Genomic DNA, 22744 nt, shown 5'->3' on the forward strand with positions numbered 1-22744 from the left:
CACGAGAGGTGGCTGGGTTACGAAAAGAAAAAGCGTCTACGAGTCGACTCCAGCCGTCTATTTACAACTCAGTCATTATCGCGGCTGCTTTTTTCTTCGACCCCATGCGTCTTTTTCTTGACAATCTAAAGGAAACATCTGCCTCGGGGCCTCACAAAGAGTCGGGAACTTCAGGTCCCCATCTCCTTCTCCCCTTCCTCCCGCCCGGAGAAATTTTCTTACGAGGGAAGAGGATAGACCAGCCGGGTCGGGGCGGCAGAGGTTCGTACCCTCGGATACACATGCCACTACGAACTCGGAACCTCATGTCCCATATTTTCTCTTTAACAAAAAAAAAAGAACGAAAACAGATATCGGCTGAACTCTCTCTCTATTCTGATTTATAAGAGTGGAAGAAAATTTTTCAATAGGAAGTACACAAAGGGAAAAAACAAAAAGTTTTGTCTCCCTTTCTTTCTGCTTCTTAGAAGTCGTATACACGTGTCACTCCGTGGGGTTGCAAAAAGGTAGAAGAAAGTTCATCGAAAGGGAAGAGAAGCCGTTGGGGAAAAACGACATTCTCGACGCTGTGATGAGCTGGCAAGTGTGGAGGTTGCTTGAGAGTGATAGGGAAAGCGAGGGAAGTAGCCGACAGGTTTAATAGACCTATAGGCATGGATTACGGATATATTCAACTTCACCCCGCTGCCGAGAAGCCTAGACCAACTGGAAGGGTCCCCAATGAACCATAGATAACGGATGTATAAAAACCGTTGGAAATAAACTCTGCCGTTTCTCGGAGTTCGAGATTGTAGATGTTGGAAAAGTGTCGTATATCAAGATAGAAAAAAAAAAACCTCTGTATTCCTATACTAATCATCAGAAGGGACGGCTAACCCACATCCGTCGGCACCACTAGCCTATTTGAAGCCATTTTCAACCACTAGCTTGGAATATCATATCCCATCGAGCTTAGGTTGTATGTGCATATGTGACCTTGAAAAAAAAAAGTACGAAGCAATGACATTAGAACCGGGAACAGGCGATGAGCGATGCTGACCAATAACATGCTTTGCATTTTCCCATCTGCGATGTTCGTCTCCAGAGCTGAATTACTGGAACCCCTCTGCATTGTTACATGGTAAGGTAAGATGGAACTCCTCAGCTCCGCCGCTGTACACATCATCGCAGAAAGAATCGAATTTGAATGATCAGCTTTCTCCCGGCTGCAAACTGCAAGGGATGATGACTGCATCTGCTGCAGGGCGTGCGGCCGGCGGGATGGAAAGCTATGGGCAATCTTCGGCGGGGTGCGGGACGATCGTACAAAGCAGCATTGGACAAGAGCAAGAACAAGGCAACCCTCTTTTCCAAAACATGCCATACCAACATGATGATGCATCGATGGTGGAGGGGGCGCAGGTCGATGGCATGATTGGAATGAGTGTTTTGGGAGTTTCGCTCGCCGAATCTTCGAATGAGCATTTTAAAAGATCCTGTGGAACATTCATTTTATGGCAGATGAAGCGAAAAAGATCTCGATCATAACGTATTAAAATTGTGGGTTTGCGGTTTATTACTATATTCGTATATTCGTTTAGTAGGTAGCCATTACCGGCTCGTGACCCGATATAGCGTGAGCAGTCACGCCAATGTGGTCTGGCTGTCGGGTTGAATCGTAACCATTAGCGCTGTCACGGGTTCCAAATGGGTCTGGAACTTCAAGCTTATTTTGGAGAAAAGCCTTAGCCAAGTTCAACTATAGCCCACGTGCATGAAGGGATCGTGCGATCGTGAATGGAACCGAAAAGGACGGTGGCGTCCTGTAGAATACTTTGGATTTGAAGAGTATGATATCATACTTTTCGCAAAAATGATTTTATGCGACAATCGTGAAAAGAATTATAATATGCGCACCCGATTTGATTTAGAATTCCAAAGAAAGCTGCGATTTGATTTGAAATTCCAGAAAGCTGCGATATAGGAAATGAGGCCTCGAAAACTGTGAAGACCTTGCCGGAAAGAAAGGATATATTTACAGAAACAAGAGTATGGTAGTGAACCATGATAGAATATGAAACCCAGAATGTCTCCAATTAAACGTCCGAAACATACCAATGAAAACATGGCAAGCAGTATGAAGTATAGAAAATAAGGAAATGATATCTGAAGCCATTCGATCCGTGTACCCCCGTATTAATATTCCCTTCCAGCTTCATGTAAAAACCATCCCCAAAAACGCCTGTCGAAATGTAAAGTCTGACCAGAAATAATAAAAATACACCTAACTTTTAATGGACCCCGTATCTATGTATCTATATCTTTTTTTCATCACTAGCTGCTGCGTCCGAAAATGGATTAGGATCTAAATTTTGCTTCAAAACCGTCCGGCCGTTGACCAGCTTCAGCCTCGGTGTACCCGGAATGTGGTACTCACTGAGTCCATTCCCGCTCGTATTGACCACTGCAGGTCGGGAGGGCACCGCCCTCTGTCTTTCGAGATGCGCAGGATCAGGCCGCGCCATCCCACTGAATGGACACCTCCCCATATTCATTCCATCCATGAGATGCGTGGCCTCTTCGATCGGACGACCTAAGATAGTCTTTCCGCTTTCAGAGCTACGTCTACTAGCGTCTGTGCCATTGCTACGTACTGAAACATCATCATCCCCCAACATCTGTTTGCCGTGTAGATACCCCTCCTTCAGGGCATCCTCCTCATCAAGAGGTTCTTCCTCGAGGAACTCGAGGGCATCGGCGTTGTGCCAGCGCTCCATAAGGTCGTTTTGGATCCAGATCACCTTGCCGAGAGCTTTGATAAGGGCGATCTTTCTGTAAAGTTCGAGGCGTGGGTGAGAAAGGATGGCCTCGAACATGGCGTCCTGAATGAAACCGAGGCAGACGCCGAGGAATACGTATTCGACGTGAAGTGGGTTCTTGCGACCTTTGCCGACATGCATGAGGCTAGAGAACGCATATTAGGATATGATTTCCAAAAAAGAATTAAGTGAAGGATTGCAACATACCCGACTTTGTCGAGGTACTCCCAGTATTCCATTCTTGTGCAATCGGAGTTGAGTTTTGTAAGATACCATCGAAGGAACTAATAAATTTCGACCGTTAGTATATCTTGAGCTAGGAAGGACAAGAAAGAGTATGCACAGTGCTCACCATCTTTCTGTGCATAATCTGAGCGCTGTCCTCAGTCGCCCAAGTGCTAACTGGACCCTCATCCCTGCTGTTTCTAGTGGTGAAAACACGAGCTGTGATATCGTATTTCAGGAGTTTCTTGTAGACGATGTTGACGATAGCCGGAATGAGCGCCTTTACGTATTTCTGTCCTGCGATAAGAGCTGCGACATCCTCTGTTAAAAGTCGGTTGTTAGTTTATATTCTATAATTTTTCAAATAAAATATAAAAAATTTTAACCAAACTTACCAGGTCCGAACTCGAGGAAGGAGTGCAAGAACTGAATTCTGACTGGGAGCGAGGTATAGAGCTCGGTACGGTCGATGTGCTCCATGGAAGGTGGTGCCTCCGCATGGTGTTCTTGGTCTTGCTCGGCCATCTTCATTTTGAACGGCGTGAGTGTTTGAGACCTTAAAGATCCTAACAATAACTTCGAATGATATAGATTGAAGATAAAGAAAAATTCTAGAGATTCTAGAAAATGTTTCCGCTTACTCCGTACTTAAGATAAGTAGTGAAGAGAGAGGCTTCTTCGTATTCGAATCGAGAAATATTAGTGCTGGTGATATTCCACGCGGAGAAAACGTTGTGGACATGATTCAGCTTGCGCCGTCCTCCCACTCTTTATACCTCTCTTCCACGACGAAGCTTAAAAGGATGAGCAGTTCGAAAATAAATTTCACAAATTTCATCATCGGATTAATTAGGGACGGCGGTCCCCGGTGTGTCGCATGATTCGAAGCTCTTGTGGAAATATCGCAGGTGGTCTCACTTAAAGGTTGTGAGGTGGCCTGCACCTCACCTGATATTATTTTGTGTTGCGAACACTTTGGGAGGGACCAGGCCTCGCAGTGGAGTTCCGAAGCACGCCACACGGCGTTTTACCATGATGGCCCGGCCGGACCTTGGTATTTGGGGAGCTGTCATTGGCTGGTAGGGCTGGAATCGCTGGAACGGCGGATGGAACGAGTAAGTGCCTGAGGAACCTACTTCGCACGTTTTGTGGCTTGCCAATTTATGAGGCAAATGTCCTCGTGTGATGTCGGCGTATGCAATTTTTGCATTCGAGAACAAATGAGAGCTCAGATGATGTATCATGTCATGGATTTAATCTATTTGGCCAAATGAAACCCTGAGGAAGCGAGGAAGATGCTTCCGAGTGGGGGGAAATGTCTCCTTGAAGCCTTTTTCCGATCCGAGATTTGGCGATACACAGGATACATGGGCATCATGTGACGTTCCTTCTGCGATAATTCGAGAAACGAGAAATGGTTCCTTTGGATATAAACCGCCTTTCGGGTCGAGCTAATAGAGAGACAGATAACAGAGATAGGTATTAACGGAATGCCGAAGTATTGCGGACAATAGCTTGTTTCCACGTACCACACTTGCATATACGCCGTCGAATATCAGCTCATACCAGTGTCATTTTCCAAACGTCATTTGCATATTACACCAAGACGGAGTATCTCCAAAAGGTGGAATATTGAGAGATTCGATGCGTGGTCTAGCACGAAAATGACGATGAAACTTTTGAAAATGATGATGATGATAAAGAAGAGGAAATTTGCAAGTGGGACCTCTCAGCTTCTGGAGCCCTGATTCCTGCCATTCTGCTGGCCTGATGCATCCCGTTTAATCTCACCGTTTTGGCAATTTGAAGCCGATACAAGAATAGTACTCAGGCCCATCCGTCCGTGAAGCTTGAACGTAAGCTCATTCATCCTTCTCATATTCCAAGGCACCAAGCTCACATAAACTGACAAAGTGTCAGTCTTTTTCTTCCTTAAATCGACGCTATTCCGAGCTCATCAATCTCGGATAAAGACCTTGTTTGCATTAACATTGACGGCAACGATATCAACATTCTTTCTCAACCATCCAATAACCTCGATAACAGACCGAGAGAGAGAGAGCATTATTATTATTCCCCACCCGGCGAACTTTGCATTTTTAGCATTATCGTGGGTTTCATCCCCTCGGTCAAACAGCAGCAGACGCCCAGAATGCTGGTAAGTTGGAAGAAATTTTGCTGAAAAAATGGAGGGTGGTATTTCACTGGACCGAGGTTTTCGGGGAAGAGGGAAGGGGAGCTAACGGGGATCAACGACGGCACCAAAGCAAGCCCAGACGGCACACGACGGCGGGTCCCATTTGCTTGGTCTCTGGATTTTTTTCTATAGCCGGTGGTTGTGGACGGGCTCCTGATCCCGCGACGGCTACCGTTTTGCTGGCGGAAAGTCCTAAACCAAATTCATTTCCTGTGCATTTGACCAGAGGATGTTAATTTAGCTGGAGCGAACGGAGACAAACAAAACATCAAGCGATCGATCCATCGAGTGGAGACACAAATGGATCATGAAGACGAAGATAGACCTGCCGTTGTTCTTTGCACAATGCATCTGCAGGAACCATTTTCCTAAAAAAAGATTTGTACGCGTCCTCAGTTGAGAAAATGAGAGAGGGATGTGGGGCGGTTGGATATCAAGCAGGGGATGCACTTTCCTGTGCCTGCATTTTGCATTTTGCATTTTTCCGAAAGCACGTTGTTAGCGGTTTCCTGTTTAGGTAATATGTTTACTTTTCGGGGGGAAAACGAGAAAAATACAAATCAAAACAACAAAACATCAACATCAACATCAACACCACCAACACACCACCATCAACGTCAATGTCAACAAACAACCAGAGCCTGATCAAATCAACAAATCAGGGGCAAAAGCAATTACCCTCATCCATCATCCCACATACCCGCCACCATCCAACCAACTAAACTACTAGGAACTCTCTCACTTTCTCTGTCTTGTCTTGTTTCGCATCTTTCTCGTTCCATCCATCCTCCGAGAACAGACCGAGGCATCGAGTCCATCGATAGCCTGGTTTTTTCCTAGGTGAGTGAAGAAAACAAAGTCTTGGTGGCAATTGCCTGGTTCTTTCATTGCAATGTCTGTGTCAATCCATTGCCTACATACATCTATCCATGCCCACCTGTGAGAGACTTGATGATATATGTCCATCGTGATGTGGAAGATGATTCGATATTCAGGGTCTTCGCATGCTTCTTAATATGTATCATGTGTGTGACCTGAGGATCGATGGCTTGAATGCATCGCCACTGGCTTAGTCGAGAAAGGCAAATAACAGGCAAAGAATAGTATGAACCATACTCTGTCCCGCCTGTGAGATGCCGCTCCCCACTCGCTGGTTCTGGTCCATCGATGCAAGGCTTAGTTTAGCGGCTGCGAGTTCTGTTGTCTTTCTGCACCGTTCCGTCCTAGACCCATCTCCCTTCTCGCCCCTTTTCTCCCCTTATCCCTCCCTCTAAACTCGTCTACGTGCAGGTGCCCTGCTAGTCTTGGTGATTGAGAGCCTCGATCCTCGACATTGCGCCCGTCGAAGCGTTTGTTGTTATTTTTGTATCTTGATTTTTGCCGTATTCCGCTAGTCTCTCCCCATTCCATCGCGCTTTCTTCCAACTCAACTCAACTCAACTCAAACTCTTCTTCCAACATCAACAACCTCACTAACCTGCCTCAACAGCCGCTGCCACCCTTCCCTTCCAGAAACACCAACCACGAGAGCATCCACCAACAATCACCCGACTTTAACTCAAATACTTCTCCCGGCCTTGACGGGCCATCTCCGCAAAAACTCCATTTTTTACGATACGACCCCGAGAATTCTCTATCATCTGAAATCTGTACCTGAGGTAAAAAGCAAGAGGAGGAGTCCACGACCACCTGGTTACTAGGGCAGCTCGCTTTTTCGATAAACGCATTCCTGCCAACATTTTGTCGCGCGTTCTTTTCTCCGTCATACCGATCGGGTCGACCGTATCACAACTGAGCCAAGGGGGGAAAATCATAGTCAGCAGCGACATCTACAGTGTGATTCGTCGTTACTAACGTCGACTGGTAACCGCGAATTATAACGAAATCGCACTCAGATTTGAAATATCAGCTGTCGCCTCTTCTCATCTAGGCCCTTCAAGGGTTTTCGATTACACGGGTTTCAATCGCTGTCGTGACTCATTAGGGTCAGGTCGTATACGATTATATCATCAAGTCACTTGGACTAAAGCCCGACTTGCGATTGGTGGGCGCATTTGACCTGTCAAATCCATCAAGTCAGTCTCGCAGACATCCCACAAAAAAAAATAAAAATCATTAAAAAAACAAAATAATAAAATGGTTGTTTCGTATTCGCCACATCGACAAGGAGGCCCAACTCCCGTGGAAAATACCCCGCCATTTACCCCGTTCAAACGCTCCAACAGTGGTTTAACTTTGCTCGAAGTGCCACGTCATACTCCTTCTCCCATCCCTCAAAGCCGTATTTCGACCAGGCGACAGGGAACTCTGACTCGGACTAGAAGCTCGCCGATATCAACAAGAGGTGCATTGGAAGTCTCTTCAACCAACAACCTCAACTGTACACCTCCATCCCAATCACCCCACAACACTGGATCAAAGATCACCATGACGACAGAGCCGTTTAAGGCCAAACAATTGCGAGGCAGAGGGATTGAGAACACGCCAGCCATCAGCAGCCCGCTTAAGAGACGGGAGATTTCGGCTGGTGATGTTGCTCCACCTAGAGTCAAGCGTCGCTCCCAGGACGGTATCGGGCGTTCCTCATCCCGTTCCTCGTCGCCAGCCGGTTCATCATCGGATTCATCGAGCAGCGGAAGAAGTAAGACTAGCCGAAGCTCCATCTTCTCGGGTACTGGGAGGCCAATCTCCCACACACCTAGGAAGCCGACTAGCTTGAAGAAGGTTGTCAATACACACCACTTCGAGAAGCCAAAGATAGCAAGATCTCGTCTGCAGCCAGCCAAACCCCCAGTGTTTGGTGTGTCGACACCACTTGCACCCGGCAAGGTCAAACGCATTGGTTCATTCGACAATTTCGTTTCGCCAGCTCCGAAGGCGAAGGAACCAATGCTCCCTCAAGTTACAGTTTCTCGAATTGAGCAGACTCCCAAAGATGTATCCGCAACCCCAGCTGTCTCAAAGATTTCCGATACGCCTTTCAAGAAGCCATTCCCTGCTCCGTTCCCGAAGCTGGCATTCACTCCTATGCCGCAACGAAGTACCTTTGCCACCCCGCAAATCACGAAACCTTTCCAACCTCAGCCTGCAGTTTTTATGTCCACTGGTCTTCTCACCAAGAAAAACCGACCAGCCAATGGAAACAACATTCTGCCTCCAGAAACACCATGCAAGAAGCCCACATTCATGACAAGAAATCCGATCATGGTCAACAATGCTCCACCTGATACCCCATTCACTCACAAGGGTAGGGGGAAGTTGAACTTTAACCGTACAGAAAGCTTTGCCAGCCTTGCTGACACTGGGTCGCCTGACGCAAGTCAACAGAGCACCCAGCAGAGCACTCAGCAAGAATTCCTCCAAACCCCAACTAAACGCCTGCACACCTCAGACAGCGCTGGCAGTTTACGAGGATTGAATAAGAGATGGAAAACTGATGTCCCATGTAGGTTACCCTATAGCAGCAATGGTATTGTTATTTCCGGACTAACCGCTCTATAGTATCGCAAGAGTCTGCGTCCCCTCAAACCCCTCAGGGGAGTGCCAGCATTATTGATCTCGATGCGAGCCGACTTTCAATTTCGGGCAAGCCTTCGCAACCCCTTCTTCTTAGCGATCCTTACCCTTCGACCCCCCGCTCCGCTAGGGATTTGTTTGGGAACCTAGTCCATACGCCGTCGCATAGCGGCAGCTCTCCTGAGAAACTTTTCAGCGCTACCAAGCTTGAGCAAACTATGACGCCCGTCATGGATCGTACCTCGAAGACTTTTTCGAAAGACTGGGATCCAAATTTGGAAGCCAAGTTCGCGAAAGTTACTCAAGTTGGTGCAGGGGAGTTCTCCGTAGTTTTCGAAGTTGAAGCACACCTCCCTTTGCTATCATCCCAGGCCTCTTCCCAACTCATGACTCCTGAAAACTCTTCCGAGAATGGATCGCCACCTAATCCAACCTTAATTCTGCCTCGCCACTATGCTGTCAAGCGAGTTCAGTTCCATGGACAGCGGGATCGTGATCACCGTATTGAAGAAGTCGAAATCCTGAAGTCAATTGGCAAGCACAAGAATGTCATTGAATACCTAGACAGCTGGGAGACTTCTATTAACTACAGAGTTTATATTCAAACCGAGTTCTGTGAACTCGGTGCCCTGGATAGCTTCCTATCTGATTACGGCAACCACGGGCGCTTGGACCCCTTTAGAATTTGGAAAATATTCACAGAAATCTCTGAGGTAAGAGAAGCACTAATGTCTCCCTTAAAGTCGAACCTTTAACTAACTGAAACAGGGCCTGGATCATATCCATGGAAGGTCTGTTCTGCATCTTGACATCAAACCTTCCAACATTCTGGTTTCATATAATGGATCCTTGAAGATAGCAGACTTCGGGATGGCAACAAAGTATCCAGCCAGCCGTAGTCTCGAACGGGAAGGAGACCGAGAGTATCTGGCACCAGAAGTGCTCCAGAAACACCAATATGCCCGACCTGCAGACGTTTTCTCTCTTGGTCTTACCCTTTTGGAAATCGCTGCCAATGTTCAACTTCCTGACAATGGCCCATCCTGGCAAAGACTTCGTGCTGGCGACCTCAGCGAAATTCCCGACCTCACGCCTGAGAGCTTGATGCATAGTTGCATACGTGACGATCGTGGTTTCCCAGTTATTATGAATGATGACTCCCTCGGCGATATTGGAGAAGACTCATCATTTTGCGCCGACAGCAGTTTCACGGTCCCTGCATCTAATCCTGATGGAATGTTCGCAAAATATATGAGTAATCCCCACTTCAGGGCCCGCGAAACTGAAGATCTCCTCAAACCTCCAAGATACCTCGAAGGAGATAGCCTGAAGTTTATGGTCAACTGGCTTATCTCTCCCGATCCGGCTCTCCGTCCTAGCACTACAGAAATTCTTGCTTCAGCGGAAGTTCGTTGGATCAAGGGGCACCGAACAACCGGGGCACTGGTGTATGAGGGAGAATGGGGACCTGCAGAGGCCACAGGCGAAATTTTGGACGATATGGACATTGGAAATCTATCCGTCGAAAAATTGGAAGAAGACGATTGGCTCATGATGGAATGAGCGTATGTTCTACGCAACGAAGCTACGATGAGATAAGATTCTGGGTTTTTTTTTTTTTTCCTCGGCTTATGATCTTGTTTTTCTTGACCTTATGATATATTTACTGTACGAAAGATTTTGTTTTTTGCTATACCCCGCTCTGTTCTTATGTGGCGTGCTCTTTTCTTCACTTCTTTCCAGTTCGACTGGTTCATCTTAACACCGACTCTCATTCTGGTTTTGGATCTTGTCTACCAAGCTGGGCCTGTAATATTTGTACCACTCAGGAATCCTGGCGGAACGGAATCGCGCACTTGTATATTCTTTTTTCTGCTGCTCTCTGCCTTTCTTTAACTTCTCTGCTGATTCCGTTCTGATTCTCTTCGATGCCTCACGGCTTATAACTTTATTTCTTTTTTTGTTCGTTTCGACCAATGACGACTACGGTCTGCATTTAATTCTGGCGTAATAAAGGTCCTCTCGTTTTTTTTCCCTTTTACTTTCTCTGGGTTCTTTTTGCTGTGTGTTTTTTTTTTTTCTTAACGACGTATTATTACTCTTCTCTTTCTATCTTCGTTTCTTTATCGCTCTTTTCGCACGCCTTTGAATCAAATTGAATACTGCATATGCATATGCCTATGGTGTTATATGCTTTTCTATGACCTCTTATTCAATACTTCTAGAATACATTGCTAGTAGTCTTGTGTTTATCGCTAGTAGAGTAATATTCTGGTCGAGCGCTAGGCAAAGAGTAAACGAACCCAAAGTACTTTTTGCGGTTCAAGGTTCATTACTTTTTTCTATCTGCTTTCTAGAAGGATTTCGTCCCTGGTAAAAGGATAAAGTTTGTAAGATGGCCCGGATCAGCCAGGTCTCCCTAGCACCTTCGTCTCCGAATATGCGGGTCCGGGTGTCGTGAGGGACGGGCGGTTGGTGATTCGTGCGAGTTTTTAAATTGGACGGCTGTATGGGCGGTTCGCTTGTGGGGTTCCGAGTGCGATCGTCCAATGCCTTGGTCTTCTAGCCTGAGGCTCAGAGTACATGTCTAGTGTGAGATATCGAGTGTTTATTAGAAATATAGATATGGACTTTGGATTCGCTGTAGTAACTAGGCCCTATCTATAGCTTTAAGCCGTGAAACTCCAATTTGGGCGATGAAGGTGGACTGGCGCATGAAGTCGAGTTTTAGTTTTCTTGCAACCTTTATTTATCCCTGTAGGTCTCTACGAGCTTAGCTACTCATGTTGATATCTTGGTACTAACTGGAAATCTATCGGAACGGTGTTTTTCTGTCTGTAAAAAGGAAGGAGTGTGATTTCGAATATTTGTAAGAGTTTGTGCTAGTTAGCATAGTCGCCCAAGTTTATATATAGCGATGACTTGATTATGCTCTCCAGCACGATTGAAGATACTATGGCGGTTAAATGAGTTTATTAATTGTTCCGTTGGCGCCATTACTATACTTATGTAGCCTGGATCCCACCTCGTAAATAGATATTCAACTGTCCTCGCTCTCCTCGCGCTTAATGATGCGTTCATTCATCCATCCATCTGAGTTGTTCACAACACATATTAGCAAATTTGTTGGATTTTGCAATCGGGTAATTCGCCCAATTGAGGCAGGAAGTTTGTAACATTGCCCGCATGCTGTTGACCCGTCAAGAGTAGGGTCGTTCCCGGACTCCAGTTGGCCACATGGGCGTTAGAACTTCAAGTCACCGGAGTCTGTTAGTTCTATTGCTTGATTGCTGAAGTTGACAGGGGGGCGAATCTTATCAGCTTGTTCATCGGCGTATTTCGGGCCGTCGCGATATCTTCATGTCGATGACATTAATATTTTCGGGTTTTAAACCGTGAAAGGATTCGTGTATATCTTTATCTAGGCTTCGTCCTTCGTAATCGTATCATATGGTCTTTAATAACTTTGTTGACTTCATGGCCCTAAAGCAACGCTGGGTAAGTCAGCACATCGAATCTCTAACAGCCCTATAGAAATTTCTAGTGAATGTTGTAGAACTTACGAGAAATTGGGTAGTCATCGATATATGACATTGTTTTTGACGTTTTCGTCTTGTATAATTATAACTGTTGTGGCCTTCATGAATTCTGCTAACAGCGAGCGTCGATTTGGAAATGACACACGCAGCTAACGGCGTTCATACGCAGAGATATCGATCTTCTTGAACGATAGGTCCAACTGCTGAGTGATCAGTAGGTCGATATAGGAGCGTGTGACGGATATAATACTACAGCTCTCGTAATTATAATATTGCAATGTAAAATTATGTTTATATCTTCTTTCCCCTCGCTTTCTATTATAGTGCGTGGTCAGTACTATATTGTATCCGAAACAAAAGCAGGAAGTGGACGGAACTTACCATCTTTTGTTTAGTAACTCGAAAATCAAATATTTTCAAAGACGAAGAACCACGGCGCGTTTCCTGTGTGTCATAAGGTAGTTCTTAGCGATTGCTTGTATGCAGCTGGTATATATATATAGTGTTCACCCCCTCGGCGATATTATCGGTAGGAAAACTTCTATTGTCCCATATCGTAGTAGGCTGTTGTTTTTTGAACAGAATTGTTGTAAACCTATATATATATATTCGACAGCTGATTTGCGAACTGATCCTGCCAATATGATAATTGACCAGCCGAGATAGACAATTCACCTTACCGATTAACAAGTCGAGGGAACGTATCCAATAGCCGGACAAAATTACCATGTTCTCTTCAATATCCTTGGTGTCAGATATATAAAGCCTGGCGAGAAGGGGTTTGTTTATTTGTTTTACCTTTTCCACGTTTTTGAAGATTAAACAGCTAGGAATTGTCATCGGTCGTGGTGGCAGAATTCTCTGACGTTTAAAATCCAACAATCAAGATAAGATCTTAAGGAAGAAACGAAAACAACGGAAAAAACTGTGGGAAAAGTTACCATATCTTCTTTGAATGTTGCTATGGGATATACGATACCCACGATAAATATCCCCCTCGCTGTTGTCCCTCATATCCTGGAAACTATAGAAGAGATCGGCTCCCCGAGGCCTTTATATTGTTATACCCAGTCATTGGTGAATTATACAATATATGCTCTGCTCCAGCTCTTCATCTAGCTGTTGGTAGATTAATTGGGTATGGATATAAGTGGTTGTTTTTATTTGATAGTATCATGAATTGTTCTGTTCATCTAGGATGATAAATATTGTTTTTATAACAAAGGTATGCGATATGTAAAGAGGGAATCGTGTTGCTTATCGTATGGTTTCTGTTGTCATATATTGAATATTAATATGCGGTATGCTGACCTCGAACGAAGCTTTCGAGTTCTTCATGGCATCCGGGCTGGCCCTGAGATTGATATTGGGGTTTTGTATATATGTATACGTGTGTAAGTTGTCGTTAGACGGTGGGAGCAGTGAACAATCCAGGGAAAGAAAATTTGAGAAACAACTGGGAGAAGAGAGTTTTTAAATAGACAGCTGATGGGGCATTGTGGGAATGATTAATGAACCCTGGGTCGTAATGAAAAGCGGGCAGGAGCACGAGACTAGACAGGAGCGGGCAGATCAAGAATCTTTGCGGATATTGGTTCTTAGATAGTACCAGCGCCCTTCATTCTAGGGTAGTGGGTTGTTACCCTCGCAGTTTTGATACCGGGTCAAAGAACTAGTAACTTCGGAGATTTACGAAGGAGTGGGGTGTAGACTTGTTAGGAAGACATTATATTAAGGACCAACCAAATATTAATTCCTACTGAGGTAGTATTAATATTAAGAACTGCCTATCTCTTCGGTGAATCGGTGTGCTAGCGTCTGCAGTCTGGCTTTGAGACCAATTGCAAGTTTCAAAAATCCTAATCTTGTAATAGGGTGGAATCGTGTATAACCTGCGGTGCGGTCTGCATGACGTCTTACCTAACCGATTCTCGGAAGCCCTAAGACATAAATATCTCGACCAAAGAGCTCGACGTATGCGTTGCCATTGCAGATGGATCAACGCAAGGCTAGCCATGAAGAATCGACAACATCACAATTGCAAGCCCTTGGCATCACGAAAACCTCCAGCTTCGGCCTCAGATATCTCAATAGCGACGCATTGAAAAATAGCAAAAAAGTATGTAAAGGATGCAAAAAGAGAATTACCTACGTTAGGCACGATTCGCATATGGTCACCCACTATACTACTGAGTGCCCGCTTGGGGGCTTGAGTAAGGCAGAGCGGACGGGATACCCTGTGGTCCACCAGCTGTGAACGTAGATATCAGAATGGTTAAACTTAATATTCATCAACACATGAGCAAGTTAGTAGAGCAACACAAAAGGATACTGGACTGGTATAGCTCTACTCAAGGCGCTCACCCGCGCACAAGTTAGATTGCCACTGCTAAGTGTCAAGATTGGGTTTATGTAAGCCTGTACAATTATATATAAAGGGTCAACTACCCAATATTATGAATTCTAAATATACAACCAGAGTAAGAGTAAAACTGAATCGCTAGAGACAACAACATCCTACTCAATCACCGAAAATCGGAAGGGACCCCAAGATAGATATTCTCTTATCATCGATAGTCCCAGAACTCTACACGCAGCATCGCATTCTCCAGCAATAAATATTCGTGCCAACAATCATTGGCACTGATATTATGACCACACAAAAACCAATTAAACCAGAAGTCCACAAATAATATTGAGGCATTCTCACCATCAAAATTTCTCAATTTTTCCGCCGTAGCCGGTAAATGCTGACGTTCACCTGGAGAAATTGGGATTGGTGGGAAGTGAAGCTGTTGTGTTGCTAGCCCCAGGCGGCTATTGTATAATTTGGTTGGGAGAAGCATGTTGCTATGAACCATGCGAACGGTAATTGGTGAGCATTGGCCACAATTCATTTATTTGAAGTAATTGGTATCAATAAAAGGCATAAGGGCGAAAAGGGGAGGGGGAAAAAATTGAATTCCCCCTGAAATTCTTACAGTTCTCTGATTTGAGCTTGTAGATTCTCAATTAAATCGTGTATTAGACATGCAGTTTTAGAATAGGGACTTGGGCATTTATATAAATACTTAGGAAATCGTTATACTCTTGTCTACGTGCATGTCGTGATATCGATCTTAATAGATATATAATAGAACTGAATATTAATAGAGCCAATGCCCTATACTAGGAATTGAGGACGATAGACGAAAATAATTCCTATGGATGCCTACGTATACATCAATAGAGAACATCCCTTCTTCTAGTAGTGCAGTGATTGCTGGCGATAGGTCAATGGGGATGCCTTAACAAATTCGGCTTAAATTCTGCGTTCGACATAAGCAGGCCTCGTATAGGCATACGCAAAGGACGGCACATCGGTATCAATAAACCACAATGTTGTCGTCAACTGGCATGATAGAATGTATCTGCATCCTTTGGATTCATGGAGTACAGGCTGGTCAATTCCAGGTACAGGGTTCTTTGATACGTTGTTGTTGGAGGGATTTCGGATTCTATGTTCACGGAATTCACCCTTCCGGTGAGCTGCGCGGGAGACAACGTATACACAGCTTCAAGAGAAATCTTGATATCAAAATAACTTATTTGGTTCAGGAAATAACCCGCTACACCAGTAAAAGCAATAATTCAAATCCATGAAGGTAACAACGAATGCAATTCGCTGACAAAAGCCCCACAACATACCTGGCGGCAAGGTCGGCCTTTTAGGGTGCAACAACAGCCCAAACCTTCAGGCAACCATCAGTTCCAGCACTTATGATTGTAGAGTCATCTACCCATTCTACGCCATTGCAGCCTTCCTTATGCGCCCCTAGAGCCTTCACATTCTTCGCATAATTCTCTGCGCTGTAGATGATAACATTTGTATCCAAGCTTCCGCTGGCGATGTGTGTTCCAGCTTTATTCCATGCAATGGACTTAATGCGTCCCGTGTGGAACGCCCATCTAGTAGTCTTGACTTCGCCGGTACTAGCATCGTAAAGAACGATTTTACCGGAGCTGTCACCAGCTGCTAGGAGCGCAGAGTTCGGAGCAAATGACAGCGTAGAGATGGAGGCCCTGCTAGATTTTAGAATCGAAGACGGTGATGCCGGAACGCTGTCGTCGGACTTGGAGAGTTGATAGATATAAATGTTGTTGTTTTCAGCACCAATAGCGAGAATATTAGTGGAAGGGGAGTAGGAAATGCTAGTAGGTATGTAATCCTTGATAGGCGTGGACGCGACCTTCTTGCCATCTCTGAAAACGCCAATCTCAGCTAGGGTGACGACGAAAACGGCAGATTTGTCGTCCGCATAGATGATCCCGCGGGGCTGGCCGTCTGTGCCAATGATGGAACCACTAGTGGAGGTTTGTTAGTATTATACATGATCGTTGATGGGGAAATAATTCTTACGTGAAATCTTTGACATTAGTGTCAATAGTACGAAGGGTATCATCCATGGCGATAGAATACATTCTACCTTCGGAGGCGGCGAAGTTGGTCACTTGATTGGTGTGGGTTTGGCTCTCTGGAACCTCTGCTGTGCCGGATGCAATGTCCCAGGAGCAAACTCTTCCCTCATAACTTCCGGTCCAGATCGTCTTTCCACTTGGCTCGACACCAAGACCAGTAATGCTCTTCTGGTGGCCAGCTACGACCTTCACCGGCTTATCCGTCCTCTCGTCAAGATAGTTGAGGTCGCCGCTGTTTGAGATGGAAATGAGGAGACCATCCGACCTGTTTGGCCATACAACTCCTGTTTGCTGATCAAGGATGGAGCCGGTGTCTCCGAATGACCATGACTTGAGGACCTTCTGTGCTTCGAGATCCCAGATCTTGACAGTTCGGTCTGCACTTGCGGTAGCAAATCGTTTAGCGTCAGCGTTCCAAGAAATCCCGTAGACACCGCCTTTGTGTCCATTATCTGAATCTTTGATTTCAGAAACCGGCTCGCCAGTCTTTCCATCCCAAAGGAAGACCTTCCAGTCTGAGGCAACGCTAACGAGATGGTTTCCATCAGGAGAGAACGCAAGTCCTTGGACGAAGTTGGTGTGTTGTCCTCGCTGAACGTTGTTGAATTTGAACGGAGGGCCGTGGTAGAAGACTATGCTGTTATCATCACCACCGGTAGCAGCTCTGTATGGGCGAGTGGGTTTGATGGAGACAGTATTAACAACATTCGAATGTCCAGAGATTTCACCAATTGAGTTTCCTGTGCTGTTTCATATGATCAACATCCAAACGTTTAACGGTTTACGGCAAAGGAGACATACTCCCATGTCATGCAGTGCCCGTATCTCTCTTTTCCGTCTCCGACCGAAATAATACGTTTTGACTCGCTGTCCCACGCAATATCGTTGATTCTTCCGTTGATAATGGGAAACTCGCCCTTCGTGATCAACTCTTCGCCGACACAATCCCAGACTCGCACCACACCGGATGCATCACCAGAAGCGACATAGTATCCCGACGGCGCAAACCTGGCAACTGTGGTATTGGCCGTGTGGCCTGTGTACTGGATCGAATCGGCTGGTGTATCTATCTCGCGCAGGAATATGGATTTGTTGGACTGTCACAGCAACGTAGCTTAGTTTGCGCTTTTGATACTAGCAAAATTGTATTTTAAGCAAATAAAGGCATCGTACAGCATAGGCAATTTTTGTTCCTGCTGGGTTGGAGCTAAGGTGAGTTGGCTGCCCTCGAGCAGTGGTGGGGTTTGGAGCCCATATAGATTCTATTTGCATGACGAAACATAAGCTTTGGTTTGGCCAACTTCTGTGCCAACGCGGGGAAACGCTACGAGGCTTAGAAATTACATACGGCGTTTGATAGACATATCACAGAATGTCGCTGATTTGTAGGTTGGTTTTAATTGGGGCCGAGTGTCGAGAGCCGGTGGTGGGGTTTGAGGGGTAAAGATCTAGACTTTGTCCGCGTTTAACGTTTGAGGCGGTGCTAGCAGTTGGGAAGCTGTCAGCCTCGAGCTTAATTGTCATACTCTAGCCAGGTACTGGGGCGCTGTGCTATTTGTTGCATTTTCGCGCCGCAACACGTTTTAGCTGGCGAAGCTTGAATGTTGGTTTTGACGTTGTCTAGAATTTGTTTGGATACCAGACCAGTCTAGGAATGGCTTGCTATCTTTCTGGTAGACTAACTAAGTAATATTTTGTTACATGTTATTCGGGCCTTTGGTCTTTCTTATTGTACTTAGCCTCGAAGTCCAGCTATTGTTGTAGAAAAGTCTGACCTATGTTTTTATATGGGCATATGGGGAACCTGTGCATGAGCAACAATAAACAATAAAATCTTCTCACGACCACTGCTGAAACTGGCTGCGCTGATTATAGCCCCTAACATGTTTTATAAACTTTGGGCTTGTGAGGCTCCAGAACTCAAGGTAAAGGGTTATAGTCAGCAGTGCATAGGATCAGTTCAATAAATGGGGTGTTCTAAAATTCCCATAGTCGTGTTCATAGACACAGAGCTCTATAATTTGTCTATATAAGGCTGCCCCCTGGCCTGGACTAAGAAGCTGAAGGAAATGCTTAGGTCCTTCCTGTGCATTCAGGGACCATCGCCCGTCCAACGCTTAAGAAAACTGGGCAACATTTGCCACAACCTATCCTCGTTACATATATTCTTTCGTAGTATATCTCTTATTTTTAGTATCTAGCCTTTTCATATCGCGGCGGAGCTTCGGGCGGAAGCTAGTGTTAATTTTAAAATGCGGGGCCTTATTTTCCTTCTTTCTGCCTCTCAGCTACTGAGCCAAGGGCAAGCTCTCGCTATATCTTCGCCGGAGGAACTCCTCGACCGTGAACACTATGGTATTAGGATCCGTGACATTATTGACCATGTCTACGGAAAATCTCCTCTCCAGCGACGCTCAGAAGGGGAGTTCGTACCTGAATGCCGGCCGGGGAGTACACCACATTATCAGAATGAAACCCTAACGGCATGTAGCTTCGAAACGTCGATCGAGAGCTACAACAAAGCCGTCAGGGACATTTATACCAAATGCACCCGACGATCTCTTGATCAGGGAACTCCGGTCTACCACTTCAAACGAGGCGGCGGCTTGAAGTTTAAGAAGGCCGGCGACGGCGGGTACAACGGCAAGTACAAAATCAATGGAGGCGGCCATCCTGTTATATCGGACGATGACGCCCCTGTTGCAATACCTTCAATTATTCCTGGAGATGAGTTTGGACCTGAGGACGATATGAGCCTCGGCAGAGTCGATATCCAGGGTAACGTCGATCTTCCTACCAACTGGACCATCAACCGCGACGATGGTGGTTGCTATAACTCTGGAACTTGGGCTAAACTAGAGGAAGTGGGCAAGATTCGAGTACCCTGGTGCCAATTTTTGCATAAAACTCGCAATATAGTTGCCGTCAGACATCTAACTTTCTTTAAAGCTAGTTTAGACCCTGCTAAGCCAGGTAAACTACTTAGAAATTCTGATAACCAAATCATGGCTATTCATACAGAGTATGTGACCCGGGCATTTTTGCCTGGGGATAATAACGTATTTGCGCTTTGTCTTAATGGCACGAAGACGTTGCTCGAAGGGCCGTGTCACGGGGAAAATGACGATACCCGAGGCGGGTGGCAGGTTGTTCGAAGGGAGGCCCACGCTGACGAGGAAAAGAATGAAGATGAGCGGTCTGTGTCCTTTGGGTGGGACCCTACAACAGGGCTGGAGTGCTGCTAGGTGTTGCTGTTTCGTTTGAGATGTGCTACTGTGCTATTGCTGGCTCTGCATATGCACACCTACTTAAATACTCAAGTACTTAGCACCTAGGTAAATACTCAACCACTTAAGTACTAACCTAAGTACACCTACATATATATCGGCAGGGATTCATCGCACTAAGGCTCGAATAAGAAACTTTGTTTGCAGCAACGGCGGGATCCGTTCTGTGCCTAGATCGTGAGGCGACATGAATTTGTTTTTTTAGAGGGATCGCACCGGGTTATGTATTTGTGGTTTCATAATATCATGGTCATCTGATTTTATCGCGCCCTGGTTTTGTCGTATTTTACGTTTGTAGTATTTTGATTATCATAGTACTTTGTGATGCATGATGTTCCAGCCTTGTACGTACCAGTGTTTTAATTAATTTTATAGCCGCGTAACTATAAGATTGTATTCAGGCTCGGCACTTGATTGGATTCAGATGGCTGCCTCGGGTCCAGGCGAAACAAGCTATACTATCGGCTTATCAGTATGACATAATCTTGCAAGCTTGATAATATTATCATTTAGTTTATAGACAATTAAGCAATTACATGAATATCATGTATACCTACTTACTTATACCAAAATAGAAATGTTTCGGTAACAGGGAATTACCCATGAGCGGGATTGAGAAGATTAACTCACAAAAAGGGGAAATAAACAAAGAAAGAGTAAAAGCAATGAGGAAAATATATTATTAGCTATCGAACTTCTGCTTCTTCAATCCAACAAGAGATTTCATATTGACAGTTTATGATATTCACAGGACTCACACCCGTCTTACTTGCGAGGCCGCCTAGGCAGATGTTGAGTAATGTTGCTAAGACGACGAGGTTCTAAAATCTAAACCACAGGTTTCAAATACATTTTAGTTAATATCTTGCTTCTGGCTCCTTAAGTAGGTATCACAGTTAGGTACAAAGGATAGATCATAGCGTTTTGGCCAATCGGTTTATATAAGAGGGTTATTAAGTATAGATTATTCATCTTCCCACCCGTTTCCGAAAGATTGATACTATGGCTTTGTCGTATACCCAGACCTGGTCAACTAAGCTATGCCCGACTGCTTTAGCAAGGAGGGACTATTAGAGCTGCGACACCCCCCAGTTTTGTGTAACGTTAACGTTGTCCGGTGCCTAATATCCCGTAAACGTTTTGGCCAACACGGTGGCAGTCGGGATCATGGTGCGGCGCAAGACTCCTGGGCTCTCCAGTGGGCGGCGTGTTATTGTTCTGGGATATATGGCCTCGTGGCTTTAGTGAGTCTTGCCTCAAGAGCGTCTGGGCTCGAGGATCGAGGCCAGTCCGACTTCGTACAAGATCTATGCTAGTACTCCTCGACTGCTCATGCTCAATATCAGAACTTAAGTCGACAGCTGATAGGAACATTTCCCAAACAAGGCGCACTAAACATTTCGAAATCCAAAGAAATTTTCGAATTTTGAAATGAAAATAATGTTGAAAGCGCCCTATTAAGTTTATTATGCAATGCAAAGTAGCCCCATGCGTTATTTTGCACACCCACTGCTAGTCAACATTTGAGACGACAACCGGCCGACCTATTAGCCTGCCCACTTAGTTGTCCACCTGCATTCACATCTACCAACCTGTAACACAAGACCACAAGCCAGCAGGCACCTCGATTGCTTCGAAGGCTGTTTTAAGGCGGATTTGCCGCCCCAAAACGCCCTCGGCTTCTCCTAAGCTACGGAGCTTACGTTAACTTGTGATTTGTTAAGCCATTTATTGGACATTGAGTGAGTTGATATATTCAAACTTACGCAATGTTAATGAATGAGCGCACGTTACACTATATCTGGCTATGGTCAACTGAGCGAATTTCTCGTTCGATCTACGTCAATAGATCTACGTAGATCGTATCGAGATGAATAGATCGACGGGGCACTTGTATCTAAAACCAGTCAAGTATTATCCCATCTGCTTACATCCCCGCTACTACTCTATCCCAAAAGCCACGGTACTCTGTATCTTTACGCACCACATGCCGTTTTCCTAGCGACGCTCTCCAAAATAGTTTCCTAGTTAGCCCTAGTCTAGCCAACTGCATACTATAATATACCATAAAATCAAATCCTCCGCAAGAAGCCGAGGAACCGAGACCTCCTACAAACTTTCACCTTTTTCTTTGTGGTGTAAGCAACCCGGGAAAGGATTCATGAGTTTTCGGCGATTTTGTGGACCTTTGCAGCATTTTGAAGGAGAAGGACATTGGCGGTGATTTTATATCATGCTTTCCCTTAGACAAATACTCTCAAAACCCGAACAAGCCGGACTCTATAAAATTTGGGACCTTCGCCGGGACGGCCACCATGGTCGCTTATACTAAAAACCAATACCCCCTTTTTTTTTTTTTTTTTTTTTTTTTCCCTTTTTTTCCTGTTTTAACAATTACTTAGACAAGTCAACTAGATTCGGGGTTAGTCTGGTCAACCGATTAATTTTGTTTCAGCAGCAATGCGAACGTTCAAGGTTTCCAATAATCATGGTTAATTGCATTGGCCTCGAGACTATATTTCCATATCCTGAAACCGAGGCTATTACAATGCAATGTCATGTCATACTCCGTAGGCTCAAATTCGGCTGGCTGGACTGGTCCAAACGCTCTAGATCTTCTCGACATCCTAATCATGAAATACAATATCTTCCCGTGTAAAGTATTTAGATATTTATTTAGCTCGATAGTACCATCCGGCGGGGATAGTGCTTTGTCTGTCTGAA

The 22744-nt window shown here is 45.2% G+C and overlaps 5 protein-coding genes across 6 annotated transcripts; 2 read left to right on the top strand and 3 right to left on the bottom strand.

Moving 5' to 3' along the window:
- Positions 1-2294: 2294 nt before the first annotated feature.
- Positions 2295-3554, bottom strand: DFL_006932 (uncharacterized protein; the record flags this gene model as incomplete). 2 transcript variants are annotated; one of them, XM_067636435.1, is made up of 6 exons in its annotated part: positions 2295-2317; positions 2417-2582; positions 2634-2943; positions 3006-3082; positions 3151-3344; positions 3419-3554. In XM_067636435.1, the coding sequence occupies 6 exons, from the start codon at positions 3552-3554 to the stop codon at positions 2295-2297; spliced, it is 906 nt and encodes a 301-aa protein (XP_067488052.1). The 2 variants fall into 2 exon arrangements, with proteins under 2 accessions (XP_067488052.1, XP_067488051.1); XM_067636434.1 differs by having other exon boundaries at positions 2295-2320.
- Positions 3555-7356: 3802 nt separating this feature from the next.
- Positions 7357-10299, top strand: DFL_006933 (uncharacterized protein; the record flags this gene model as incomplete). The annotated part of the gene is made up of 3 exons (XM_067636436.1): positions 7357-8665; positions 8722-9449; positions 9505-10299. The coding sequence occupies 3 exons, from the start codon at positions 7357-7359 to the stop codon at positions 10297-10299; spliced, it is 2832 nt and encodes a 943-aa protein (XP_067488053.1).
- On the bottom strand, positions 7494-8060 carry DFL_006934 (uncharacterized protein; the record flags this gene model as incomplete). Its single annotated transcript, XM_067636437.1, has 1 exon — positions 7494-8060. One exon carries the CDS (start codon positions 8058-8060, stop codon positions 7494-7496), a length of 567 nt encoding a protein of 188 aa, XP_067488054.1.
- Positions 10300-15982: 5683 nt separating the features above from the next.
- On the bottom strand, positions 15983-18097 carry DFL_006935 (uncharacterized protein; the record flags this gene model as incomplete). The annotated part of the gene is made up of 5 exons (XM_067636438.1): positions 15983-16619; positions 16675-17478; positions 17535-17830; positions 17907-17995; positions 18082-18097. The coding sequence occupies 5 exons, from the start codon at positions 18095-18097 to the stop codon at positions 15983-15985; spliced, it is 1842 nt and encodes a 613-aa protein (XP_067488055.1).
- Positions 18098-18985: 888 nt separating this feature from the next.
- Positions 18986-19978, top strand: DFL_006936 (uncharacterized protein; the record flags this gene model as incomplete). Its single annotated transcript, XM_067636439.1, has 1 exon — positions 18986-19978. One exon carries the CDS (start codon positions 18986-18988, stop codon positions 19976-19978), a length of 993 nt encoding a protein of 330 aa, XP_067488056.1.
- Positions 19979-22744: the final 2766 nt, after the last annotated feature.

Source organism: Arthrobotrys flagrans (assembly GCF_004000055.1).
Source record: "Arthrobotrys flagrans strain CBS H-5679 chromosome Unknown unitig_8, whole genome shotgun sequence".
Taxonomy (NCBI): Eukaryota; Fungi; Ascomycota; class Orbiliomycetes; order Orbiliales; family Orbiliaceae; genus Arthrobotrys; species Arthrobotrys flagrans.